This window comes from Peromyscus leucopus, chromosome 19 (genome assembly GCF_004664715.2).
Source record: "Peromyscus leucopus breed LL Stock chromosome 19, UCI_PerLeu_2.1, whole genome shotgun sequence".
Classification (NCBI taxonomy): domain Eukaryota; kingdom Metazoa; phylum Chordata; class Mammalia; order Rodentia; family Cricetidae; genus Peromyscus; species Peromyscus leucopus.
The window spans coordinates 59,393,486-59,407,129 of NC_051079.1; the positions used below are offsets into that span (position 1 = coordinate 59,393,486).

The window sequence follows — 13,644 nt, forward strand, 5'->3', positions numbered from 1 at the left end:
AAAAAATTAGTAGTATGCAGAAAATTAAGAACAACTGTTCAAATCTCATATAGCATGTTAGAGGAAAAAAGGAGAAATATTAATCAAAACTCAGCAAGGATTACAGAACATGTAATCCTTAGAAAATATTTGTGGCAAACCATGGTAAGTATTAAAATACCTGATAAAATTCTAACTTCAGCTTCATTTCCCGTTCTTGTGCTGGCTGGGTTCCGAGCTGAGCATCGGTAGACTCCAATGTCCCCTGGCTGAAGTCGGCTGATCTGCAATGATCCAGATGGTAAGACCACCACACGGGAGTCTCCTGGAACTGGGATGAGGTCTTGTTGATTTTTCTGCCAGTGTATTGTTGGCATGGGTTCCCCAATGACTTCACATTTGAGTAACACCGTATCTCCCATGAAGGCGGTGATAGATTCTGTCTGGGAAAGGAACCTCAGTGGGCCTAAGAAAAACACAATGAAGAAAGGATGAGTCTTTTAAATAAAGGATAATAATTATCAGTATCTTGTGTTCTTTGTGAGATATTATATCTTGGAATGCATACTCTCAAATTATGTTTAGTTTTTTAACTTTATCACATATTGTAACATATCAGGCTTGGCAAGTAGAGTATTTAACTAAGATATGATGACAATATTGCCACTTGTCATTAGAAGTTTCTTCTTTAATTGTAACTTGTAGCTAACACAAAAACTCAGGTAAAATAAACAGAACAGATAAGTTTAATCTAATTTTACAAATGAGGAAATTGTGCTTTGAAAATTAAAATTCTACATGAAAGGTAATGGTGGTATTATGTGTCAATATTATTATGCAAATGGGACCTTGCTCTTTTGAATCCCAATGCACTATATATACTCTTCCAGTTACCTAAAATTGGACCAATGTATAAGAAGTCACCAGGATTCAAGAACTGACTGTGTAGTATAATTTGGGACAGTTTCAATATAGAAAGATATTCACCTTTAATTATATAAACAGACAACAACCAATGGTAGGTTGACAGTTTAATGTGAATGTTCACCGGTATTTGCCTAGTGTGGTTGCGGTCTGGAAAAGAAAATGCTAAAGTTGGAGTGAGAACAGTTTGTGTTTATGGGTCACTTATAAATATGAATCATTTCATATCGTGCTTCATTTTCTGGTGTGCAATGAGACAACAGCTAATCTACATGACCACTCTCATGTTCCTGTCGAATGGCATGGGAAATGGCTTGTAGAGGTAGTAGGGACAAAAGGGAAAAGAGGCTGACCACCATAGAGCAAAAGCACATTGGGCAAGGGCCTCTAGCTTGGTCCTTCAATACAGAAGGGCAGTAGATACGCTGACCTTGTCCTTATGAAGCCTTTCGTGAACAAGGTTATATCATCATCCTAGACTTTTGTCCTTGAGTATTGTCTATTATTTAGTGAGTCCAAACATGTCTGTATGAATCATATCATTATCAACCTCTGGACGTATATTTTCTAGAGCTAAATGAACCTAACAATTTTAATTTTTGATTCTTGCTTTAGTCATCACAGAAACATTCTTATATTTTGATTTGCCTTTAATCTTGATGATATTCTTTTCTCTTTAGATACATGTTACAATAAAATTTTATTAATTCATCTTTCTGGGCTTCATTTGATTTTACTAATTATATCTGATGATATTGTAATGTTTATAAATTTATTCTAACTACAGCAAAATTTCCCATATCTGGAATTAAATTATGTCAAAAGGTTTGTTTTTTTTTTTCCATCAATAATTCATCAACGACAAACTCTATTGTGATCCATTTTCCTACTACTACTTTGAACTTCAGTCTAGTAATTCCTCCAAACCTAATTTTCTTCATAAACTGATAAAAAGTAAGAGTGGAACTAAAAGTCAGCGGTAAGTGGACTGGGTTAAACACAATTTAACAAGAGAGTCAATAAGAAACATTGTAGTGAAGTTTCTGGTCAAGGGAAAACTTGATGTCTACTCCAATATTAGGGTTTGGAATCACAAGATAATGGAATCAATGATGTATAAAATTATTTCAGCTCTTCATATAGAATAGGTACATGTTGCTAGAGACTACTATTATTATATCTCTTCCTAAACTACTGGAGATCATGGAGATGTAATAGTAAGGAGATGCAATATTCTTTAACATGAATGATTAATACAAGATCACACAGGTACTTCATATTAACTTGTCCATTGAAATGTATCCCACATACATGGGTTGCAAAACTACCTATTTGTTGTATAAAGTTAAACCTCTGGAATTTGCATCTATGGAGCCACCTAGATCAACACTACAGAGGTATCTCCAAAGGGCACCAGTTGCTTGGGAAAGTTTACTCTTCCAATCAAAAGAACCCATCAACAGCAGAGTTAGAGCTACTCTGAGAGGTTGGGAAAACCAAAGGAACCCATTAATCCCTGGCTCATGGATCAAAGTCTTTTCTAGGCCCTTAGTACAGGTTTGAATACATTTGGAAAAAAAAAATACAATATATTAACCTAAGTATATTAATCTGCTACTAATTAACTTCAGTGTGGGTTAAAAGGAAGAAATCAAAGGGTGGTTGCCATAGTATAAAGAAACTACAATAAGTAAAAGCATTATTATAAGGTTTATGTCAGAAAACAAGTTTCTGACTTGTTTAATAGCATTCCTTCTTGTCTTCATTGTTAGTTTTTATCTTATAATTAAGGGAAAATAGTTACAAATAATTATATAATAATATATTATATTACATTTATAAAATAACAATATAGTTCATTAATGTATGTTAGAATAAAATATATTAGGTAAGTTGGAAAAACATCTGCATACTTTATACATGCAGTCACATGGTTCAACATTAGTTAAGGACATCAAACAAATTCAAAACCATTGTGTTCCATCTGATTATCAGTAATATTAAAAATTTAGCTAGCAAGTTAGTGCTAGAGTAGGGAACACAGACAAGTAATTCAAATTGATATTCAACAATTGTTTTCCTTTGTCAACCTCATCTAGCTGCCATATTAGCATAATGAGACAATGGGATTGGCTCCTAGTGTACAAGCTATTGTGCTGCATTGTCCTCTGAACTGACAGTCAGGAAGCTAACAGAATTTTAAGAGACTCTGAAGGAACCTGACAGGATTCAGGGAACTCACAGATGGAGTCAGTCACCCATGTTGTTCTAAGCATCTTTAACAAACTCACTGGTCCACTAAGCTAAATTTGAGTGGTATCACCTTTTTGGTCAGTTGTTGGTGTTGTATTTGGTGTGACTTGTCATTCATTACATCTCCTCAGGAAAATCATGCAATGCATATTATTTAGTATACACCACCATGGTAATTTCAGATCTTAAGAAAGAGAAACAAAACAAGGGAGAGTATGCTGGGTTCAATGCTTAGTGCTGGGAGTTAGGGAGTGGATATGCATTCACTTTTAAAGTTAACAGTGTAGCATAGGACATTTTCAAATAATTGATTGTGAGGGTGGGAAATTATATTATGACTTTTTGTCCTTTATTTTTGTCTCTCCAAAAAACTAAACAACAAACAAGTAAGTTTACAGATTTTTGCATGGCTTGAATTACTGCTTTCAATATGAAACTAAACTTTTGCGTGACATCTACTTGTTGTAAAAGAAGATACTATATGGTATCAATTTAGTAACATATTTTAGTTAATAAATTCACTGAAACTTATAAAAATGAAATACTATATTTTTTTCAGAAATTATTAAATACAATAATATAAAGTAAATACTTTGTGCATCAAGTGGCTATGGGATTAACTATATCTTCATGAAGATTAGTTTCCTGGTCAACAAGAGTCTGTTCAAACTCAAGAGATCACATATGATTCATTGCTACCATAGTTTCCTCTCTCTATTCTTTGCTCATTCATATCCATTCCAGACATCAGAATGTTCCTAATTTGGGGAGTTCATGGTACAGCTGGTGAACATAGCTGTGTTCAAAATTTTTTGTATTATCTTATTGTCCAAATGCTGTAAAAGATTTTGACTGTATTTTTAAAATTGCAGACCCAGGAATCTAGCATAATCCCAAGTCATTTTCGTCAACTATTACAAAACAATTCTGAACTCTGTTGAACTTGTCTGAGGTTCTAAACCTGGTCTTCTCTTGATGCTATTTCTTTAGTGCTGTCTCTAGAAAGGGAGATGCTTTCCCCTAACATCTACCTGTCATAACTGTAGGCATTCTAATATCACCAAGTATAAAAATCCCTATACTTTTTCTAGTTTTACTGAGAATCATCTTTCTACCTTAAATTTTTTATATCACTCATAATTTACAGACACTATGACAGAGTCAGTGTATAAATCACACCTGAAAAGTGTTTTCATGGTACTGTTATGTCATCTGTACTTTATTTCCACAGGGTATATCAAATATTTACTGACAATAAAAAATAAACATTAATATTTGCTTAGTCCTACGTAAGTTTAAATGCTTTAAAAATGTCCACATTTTGAAAACTGACTCTAGTTTTACATTTATCACTTTCCAAACCACCCTGGGAGCTTGGGATGTTGGGTAATACACCAAGTTTCCAGATTATCTATGGTCATTTTCCTGCTTCATCTCTTCATTAGAATGCTTTGGGTTTGGGAAACATCTCAATTTTAATATTACACTACTCTAAGCATCTTGAGTAGTGACTTCACTTAATTTCCACAGGCTATTTTATCCTTTTTGTATGTGAGCTAAGATTTGAACCCAGGACTTTAGATAGACTAGATAAGTATATTATCACTATGCTATCTTGCCAGCCCATCATAATTACTTAAGTATTAGTAGCTCTACTTAACATATGGAACAACACACACACATACACACACACACACACACACACACACACACACACACACACAAATCTAAAGGAGTACACTGCAATGTAAGAGTTTAAAAGAAGGTTTAGTACTGAATTATGGTTTTGAAAGTACCTTATTTCCTTAACCTAAGTGAAAACCGCTCAAGGTGAGTTCTTCTATTTGGTAATATTCTTGATCTTTTAGTAGCAACAGAATACTGGATAAATGCCCTTGTTTAGTCAGTACAACCGACCCTCAATATTCATGAGGCTTCAACAACTGTTGATTGAAAATATTTTAATTGTATTTGTGCCAAGCATGTGCAGGCTTTTGTGTCATGTCCCCTAAGTGACATAACTATGCACATAGCATTTACATATTATTAGATTTGATAAGTCTGCTAGACACAATTTAAAGTATATGAGAGAATGTGTTCTTGCAAAACTGACATCTTATGTAAGGATTCCAACATCTGCAGGTTTTCAGTTCTACAGAGTCCTGGAACCAACTCCCCCATTCACTGAAGAACAACTCCATATCCTCTACTCAATTAAATTCTATAAACTAACTACAGTCTGGAGTGCTATCCTATCCAAAATAGCACACAAACCTATTTAGAGTACCTCAGGAAGGCATCTATCTTTATCCTTGAGAAAAGGTTGTTTCCTAAAAGGAAGTTTTGTCAAGATGCCTACCTTCACACCCAGCCTAGCCCAGGATGTTACAACAGCTTTATGTCTAGGAACACCTGGAATTGCAGAAGTGTCCCACACTAGTCTACCCACAGGTTTAGACACGTCAGGCACTACCATGTGTTAACACAGACCTCAACTTATTAGTGAGACGCTATAAAAATTAAAGCACAGTTTGTTTACATGTAGAAAAGTCAAGACATGTACAGCATATGGAAGCTTTATTTTATTCCCTTTGTCTTTGAAATAATAAATACAGATACTTCTAATTCTTATTTTATAAGTGACTTTTATAGACTAAAACGTGTCTAAGCTTCAGCATCGGAAATGTTATTGATGACACCAATCCTTGTTACAGCTCATAGTAAACAGTACTGGCGACAAGAAATATAGGCCCATTTTGAGGTTACCATGGAGGAATGAGACAGTCATTTATTGTGATTTCCATAAAACATCCCTCTGTTATTAACTTATAGTACTTTACCACCAGAAAGATTCTTAAAGAGCCTCTTTGCATGTGTGCTTTGTTAAATGTTGCTCAAGGTCTGTTATAAATCAGTAGAGTAGACTCCTCTTTAAGCATGTACCATGTAGACAAGAAAGGGCTTGTCCTCTTTACCTCTCATTAACAACACTTGTATATGTGGGAGGTACGTGTGTCAATGCAGGTAATGAATCCTCTGCCCAGGGACAACCAGGTGTTCCTCCAGTCTCCTTTGTACCACATCCAGCGACTGCCACTAATTAGCTGTGGGGGTTATTTTATTTCCAGAGCTAATCTGTAAATTCTACACTAGAAGGACTTACTCCTAGTTTTATCTTGCCTTACAAATGGCACAATGCATGATGATTCTCCATCAAATAAAGATTTGTTGAATAAAAATTATGTTATGATTAATTTAATAGTCAGGTTAGATAAGCTTCACAGGCCCTAAACATTAGGAAGCCATGAAGGGAAATTCTGGGAAAGAACTGCTCTGTACAGTGAACCTTTGGCTCAGGCCGATTAACTGATTAGACCTTCAATGATAGTGAAGGGGTTGGAATGTGGCAGGTCCAGAGCCTGATTACAATTTCTCTTTAATGCCTTTGGTAGCCATTCCTTGATGACCTCTGTGTCCAACCCAACACCCTTGTCACTCACAGGTAAAATGCTTTAACTAAGAAAATTCTAGTTTCCACCAACTAGAAGGCTAAGATTGCCATCATAGAGCATCTTAGTTGAGAGTTCCTTGCTTTGCTGTAGTGAATGTTTCCAACAATGTGTTTAAAAAGTACGTCTATTATTTATGGCCTTTGTCATCGTTCTGTAACATAAAATCGCCACTAAACTGCTATCATGTGGGAACACGGAATCTGAGGTAAGCTGAATTGGCATTCCTGGGCTATGGACTCTCATTTGCTCCAAATTAAACCTCCTAATCCCCTTTAGGGTGAGAGTTGTGGTTTTGTAACCATTAGGAACAATAGCAGGGTCTGGGTGGGGGCAGCTTAATGGGAGAACAGTGGTTTCCTCACAGGGAAGGGTTAAAGAATAGAAGCCAGTACACAAACCCAAGCCCGCCTGTACATGCAGCCTTTCACATGGAAAGAGACTGCCTGTGTGAAAATTAGGAGATGATGCCTGACAGGCCTGAAAAATTCTGGTTTTAGTCTTATAAACTTCCTTGAGGACCAGCATATAGTTTAAATGGAGTTTACCCATCTTTGCAAATCACTGTCCCTAGGAAGTTATCAGATCCTTCCTGGCTAGCCACATCCCAATCAAGCCAGCCTGGGCAAGTGATATGTCCATCAATCTCCCTCAAGACAATACATATTTTTTTCACTGACTACATCCAACCAACAAGTTGTTTCCAGGGCAGTGGAAATGTTAATAGCCAGAGCACCAAACATTTTTCTTTTGAGCTTTTCTTTTGTGATGTTAAAAAGCGGGGGTGGGGGTTAAAAAACAAAAATCACCATGGCAATGAATGGGAAGCTGCTAAATCTGTAGGGAAATGTTAGGCTCTCAGAATTAAAATAAGGAGAACAATAGTCCATCCCCAGCCTTCCACCCATGAAGGCTGCACCACCGAGACTCTGAGAAATTTTCCATCAGAACCAGACAGTCAGGAAGTTGCACCAGCTTAGACAGATATTTTACTTTACTCAAATCTAAACTACTGTGGATTTCAAGTAAAAGTGAAAATAAAGCATTTTACAGTCCAAATGTATGTATGCAGGGGCTCACCGCCCCAAGGGAGGTCTCTCATCCACCCACACACACCCGGAACAGGCCTACTCCTTTCTTTACATTCTAATCTGGAAATGACATATTCTTCTGATTTGCCCTCTAGCCTCCTTGGCAGACTATCGAGATTCACATCTTCTCCTATAGAAGTCTAATTATTAAGTAATTGAAGTTCATTTCATAAAGAGACTTATCAACTGGGAGACAGACCTCGTGGTTGGAAATATGCTTTGCTTTTAAATATTCAGTAATGCGGTAATGCTCTGCAATCGCCAGAGGAGAGTGGCTGTAAACACTCTGTTTTCTCTAATTTGAAGACTGAAGGTTATATCCCCTCTAAGAAGAACCATGTTTGCCGCTGCTTAATTGTCACTTAGCTGAAGGGTAGAGAAAAGAGATGTTCTCTAAATGGAGTCCTTGTCTGAAGGAAGTGAAGAGCAATAAAGCATCTTCATGGAATTTCTTAGACTGTTCTCTGCCTCTACTTTTCTTGTCATTATTGTGGGTTGTTCTCTAGTCCATCCTGGTGTCTTTCCATCTCCTTCTCTCCCTTCCTCTCTCTCTCTGTCTATCTCTTTGTCTCTGTCTCTCTGTCTCTTTCTCTCCCCCTCCCTTTCTCCCTCCCTTCCACTTGTATTGGCAAAAGGACAGACTCCTAGGTAGTTGAGCAAATGCTGGAATGTGGATTTACAATGTGAATCCAGGAAACCTGCTTGTTCGAAGCACCATCCACCATATGTTATTTTGTCATATTAGTTGAACCACCTGCAGATGCAATAGAGGCTATACAAAATGGAAAGGGAAAGAGCAGGGACAAAATATGCACGCACTGCCAGCTGATACGCCAGCTCTACCATTTTATTCTCATGAAGGAACTCTTTCTCAAAGCCAAACAACAATCAAGGAAAACACCACATCTTTCTTGGAAATTACCTGTTGGGTTTGTTGCATGTAGTATACTCTGAGGAGCTGACACAGGGCCATCTTTGAAAGCAATTGATGAGATACATGACTGTGAAGCAGGTGGTGATTGGGAGACTCCTGCATCCCCATGACCAAAATGCACTGTTGAGGCTGCTACCTCAAAGCACACTTTGCAGTACTGCTAGATTCTCTCTTAGTGGACCTGCAAATCCAGAGTTTGAACTCTAGATTCTTCAGTCTATGCTATGCTGAATCATAGCACCAGCACTGGTGTAATAATGAGGACAGGGCACTCACTCTAAAAGGATAGGTTCTATAAAGCTACACAAGAGAAGCCAGCAACTTCAGAGATGGATTCCAGGACCCACCTATTCTGCCCTGGAGGGAGTAACCAGGTATGAACTATACCTGTATGCTAAATGGTCCTCCTCCTTCTGATTTCATTATCTGCCATCAGACAAGACTGACTTGTGCATGGCCCTTCCAAGTCTTTCACTAACTTTATCACAAGGAAGCTCTGGGGAGGCTTGGCTTGTAGCACTTTAATAACTTCCTTTTCATCCATCCAAGGTACTATAGAATATCTATTTCCAGCATGAGATTAAATAAGGAAGAGTTTTCCAACTCTCCCTCCAACTTATCCAGTTATAGCTTTCAAGATATAGATCTTTCATAAAATATGATAAAATTGTATAGAACATCAATGCTATTATTCTGTGTTAAAGTTAGCATAGATTGCTTCTCAGGTGAAGCTAAGTAATAATTATGCAAAGTGGTAACCAGCTCTCAGTTTAGCTGTGCAGACATTGTCTTTGATTGTTGGAATCAGTCATTTGCCTTCATATATGTGTGAAGACAAATGGCAACTCATAATTGTAACATAAATCAGATATTTGACTAACATGTTATTCAAAAGGAAAACTATTGCAGAAAAAGTCTTTACAAATCAAAAATATAGACACAAGCAACATTTATATAGTAATTTGCTGTGAGATGTCTTTCTGTACACTGTGAATATGTATTGCTATGATTGGTTAGTAAAGAAGCTGCTCTGGCCTATGGCAAGTCAGGTTATAGCCAGGCAGGAAATCCAGGAGAGAGACAGGAGGAAAAAAGACAGAGTCAGGAGTTGCCAGCCAGACACAGAGGAAGCAGACACAAGGCAGAACTGAGAAAAGGTACCAAGCCACGTGGCTAGATATAAACAAGAATTATGGGTTAATTTAAGTATAGGAGCTAGTCAGTAATAAGCTCAAGCTAATGGCCAAGCAGTCATAATTAATATAATCTTCTGAGTGATTATTTTATAAGCAGGCCAGGAGACTGCAGGGCCAGGCAGGACACAGGAAAACCTCTGGCTACAGTATTTTAGTCTACCAATATTATAAACCATTTTATAATGAAAACTAGACCAATAAATATGTAAATTGGTGTCATTTTGAAAATTAATTTGGCAGCACAACAATTTAACCAAAAATAATTACTTCTAGGAGTCTACCCGTAAGTATGTAAAGGAAAAGTTTAAGAATACAAAAGTATTTTGTTCAATGTGAAAATTAGAGGATGGATTAACTATACCACTGCTAATTGGTTAAACAAATTGCAGTATATCCACTGGACATAGTGTTAGAAAACCACTGAAAATTAAGACAATAAAAAATTTTTGGTCACATGTAGAGAGAATCTTTCACGCTGTAATAAACTGGCCTCCTGATTCAGTTTCTCAATTGCTAGGATTACAGGGATATTCTCATACCAGGCAAACATATTTTTAATGAAGGAAATATACTTACATGATTCTTAAAACAAGCTTATCTTTAAGAAAAAGAGAGCAAACAGCAAACAATTACAGCATTCCATTAGTCACATTATCCAGTACAATCTGTAAGTCTTCATGAACATACCTAAGATGTTTTTCCTCAACAGGCTTTGACAATAACTTTACTTTTATTCTTAGCTTTATGTTAAAATTCTTATTACAAAAGCTGAGATTGGTTTATAGTTGAGAGTAATGATTTTTTTTTTTAAATCAAACTTGCAGCTAAAACTGTCTATCAAGCATACATTCTATTGTGCAGGGAGCATGGAGATCGACTATGAATGTGGCTGATGCCTATGGGAACTTCTTGAAAGTATGTTTATACAATGGAAAACACCATCAGATCATCAAAATAAGGGAAAAATAAGCTCTTAACATTTGCATTGCACTTCAGTCCACATCTTGTTAGTGTCAATATCTTGCTTCTAGTTTAGATATCTTAACCTGGCAAAGACCCCTAAGCAATACCAATTGCAATAATTCATGGGCATTTCCTCTTGTACACTGTTAAGATTTGTCACTCAACCCCTGACTTCCCTTCTGGACCAGAGGTGAGTATCCGGGCCCAACTCTGACCCCATCCCTGAGCAGCAGCCACACTGGGAAGACCTGCCCAACTTGGCCCCAGGTTCTGGCCACCGGGCAGGTCCCTTCTAGCCCACCGGGAGGGATCCCCCCCCCCGGCAGCCCCTGCAATCTCTGCTCCCTGCCCCCACCACCATCTGCCCGAGACCCCAGCCACTTCCTGAGACTTAGAGACCAGCCCCCAGCTCCCAGCCTGCCCCCGACTTCCCTTCTGGACCAGAGGTGAGTATCCAGGCCACCCGGTCCCCCCTGGGCACCACTCTGGAAGACCTGCCACTTGGCCCAGGTTCTGGCCACGGGCAGGTCCCTTTCTAGCCCCACTGGGAGGGATCCCATTCCCCAAGCCCCCCAGCAGCCCCTGTAATCTCCATGCCCTACACCCACGCCCATCTGCCCGAGACCCCAGCCATTTCCTGAGACTTAGAGACAGGCCCCCAGCTCCCATCCTGCTCCCGACTTCACTTCCGGTCCAGATAAGAGCTTCCATGCTGCCCGGAGTTCCCATTTGGACAAGAGAACTCCCATCTGGACAAGAGAGAGAGACTTCCTGAATCTGTCAGCTCTTTCTGAACCAAGTACACTGATAAGACCAAGAAGGAACCACAAGGAGATCGGCAGATGTCAAGGCAGAAGTACATACAACAAAATAAGGAGCAATACAGCATCACCAGAACCTAGCCCGCCTCCAACATCTAGACCTGAACATCAAAAATTGGAAGAAGCAGAAGAAAGTAGCCTTATGAGTAACATCATGAAGAAGGTAGAGGCTTGTGTAGAGGAAAAGACAAGAAAATTGGAAGAACGCTGTAAAAAACTAGAGGAAGGGGCAAACAAATTAGAAGAAAACAATAAACTCCTGCAAGAAAACAATAAAGTACTGGAAGAAAACAATAAAGTACTGGAAGAAAAAACAATAAAGTACTGGAAGAAAACAATAAAGTACTGAAAGAAAATCATGAAAAAGCAATGAAACAAATAAAGGAAACAGTCCAAGACCTGAAAAGGGAAATTGAAAAAATAAAGAAGCCACAAACAGAGGGAATGCTGGAAATAGAAAACCTGAGTAAAAGATCGGGAACTTCAGATGCAAGTATAACCAACAGAATGCAAGAGATGGAAGAGAGGATCTCTGGCATTGAAGATACAGTAGAAGAAATAGTTTCATCAGTCGAAGGAAACACTAAAGCCAACAAAGCATGAACCAAAATGTCCAAGAAATTGGACACCATGAAAAGACCAAACCTATGAATTATAGGGATAGAAGAAGGTGAAGAATACCAACTCAAAGGCACAGAAAATATATTCAACAAAATTATAGAAGAAAACTTTCCCAACTTAAAGAAGGAAATGCCTATGAAGATACAAGAAGCCTATAGAACACCAAACAGACTAGACCCCCAAAAAAGTCCCCTCAACACATAATAATTAAACAACTAAATGTACAGAATAAAGAAAGAATATTAAGAGCAGCAAAGGAAAAAGGGCAAGTGACCTATAAAGGTAAACCCATTAGAATAACACCCGATTTCTCAATGGAGACTTTGAAAGCCAGAAGGACATGGACAGATGTAATGCAGACACTAAGAGACCATGGATGTCAACCCAGACTAATATACCCAGCAAAACTTTCAATCATCATAGATGGAAGGAACAAGATATTCAAAGACAAAGCCAGATTTAAACAATACCTATCCACAAACCCAGCCCTATAGAAAGCACTAGAAGGAAAATTCCAACCGAAGGAAGTCAGATACACACTCGAAAACACAGGCAATAGATAAAGCCACAACAGTAAACCCCAAAGAAGAGAAGTACACACACACTACCACCAAAAATAACAGGGATGAACAATCACTGGTCGTTAATATCCCTTAATATCAACAGACTTAATTCACCTATAAAAAGACATAGGCTTACAGAATGGATACAAAAGCAGGACCCATCTTTCTGCTGCATACAAGAAACACATCTCAAATTCAAAGACAGACACTACCTAAGAATAAAAGGCTGGGAAAAGACTTTCCAATCAAATGGTCTTAAGAAACAAGTGGGGGTAGCCATCCTGATATCCAACAAAATAGACTTCAAACTAAAATCAATCAAAAGAGATCAAGAAGGGCATTACATCCTCATTACAGGAATGATCCAGCAAGATGAAGTTTCAATTCTGAACATTTATGCCCCAAACACAAGGGCACCCACATATGTAAAAGAAACATTACTAAAGCTTAAACCACATATAAAACCCCACACATTAATAGTGGGAGATCTCAACACCCCACTGTCACCACTGGACAGATCTCCAAAATCAAAACTTAACAGAGAAATAAAGGACTTAGCTGATTTCATGACCCAATTGGACCTAATAGATATCTACAAAACATTCCATCCTAACAAGAAAGAATATACCTTCTTCTCAGCACCCCATGGAACTTTCCCTAAAATCGACCACATACTTGGCCACAAAGCAAATCTCAACAGATACAAAACAATTGGAATAACCTCCTGTGTTCTATCAGACCACCATGGCTTAAAGTTAGATTTCAACAACAACAAAAACTACAGAAAACC

The 13,644-nt window shown here is 37.9% G+C and overlaps 1 protein-coding gene across 2 annotated transcripts in view; it reads right to left on the bottom strand.

Moving 5' to 3' along the window:
• Window positions 1-13,644, bottom strand: part of Dcc (DCC netrin 1 receptor) — a 1,151,759-nt gene that overhangs the window by 595,468 nt on the left and 542,647 nt on the right. For both annotated transcript variants that reach the window (XM_028864828.1, XM_028864827.1), the window contains exon 3: window positions 161-445. In XM_028864828.1, the coding sequence (XP_028720661.1) occupies window positions 161-445 (285 nt within the window). The remainder of the gene's footprint in view (window positions 1-160; window positions 446-13,644) is intronic.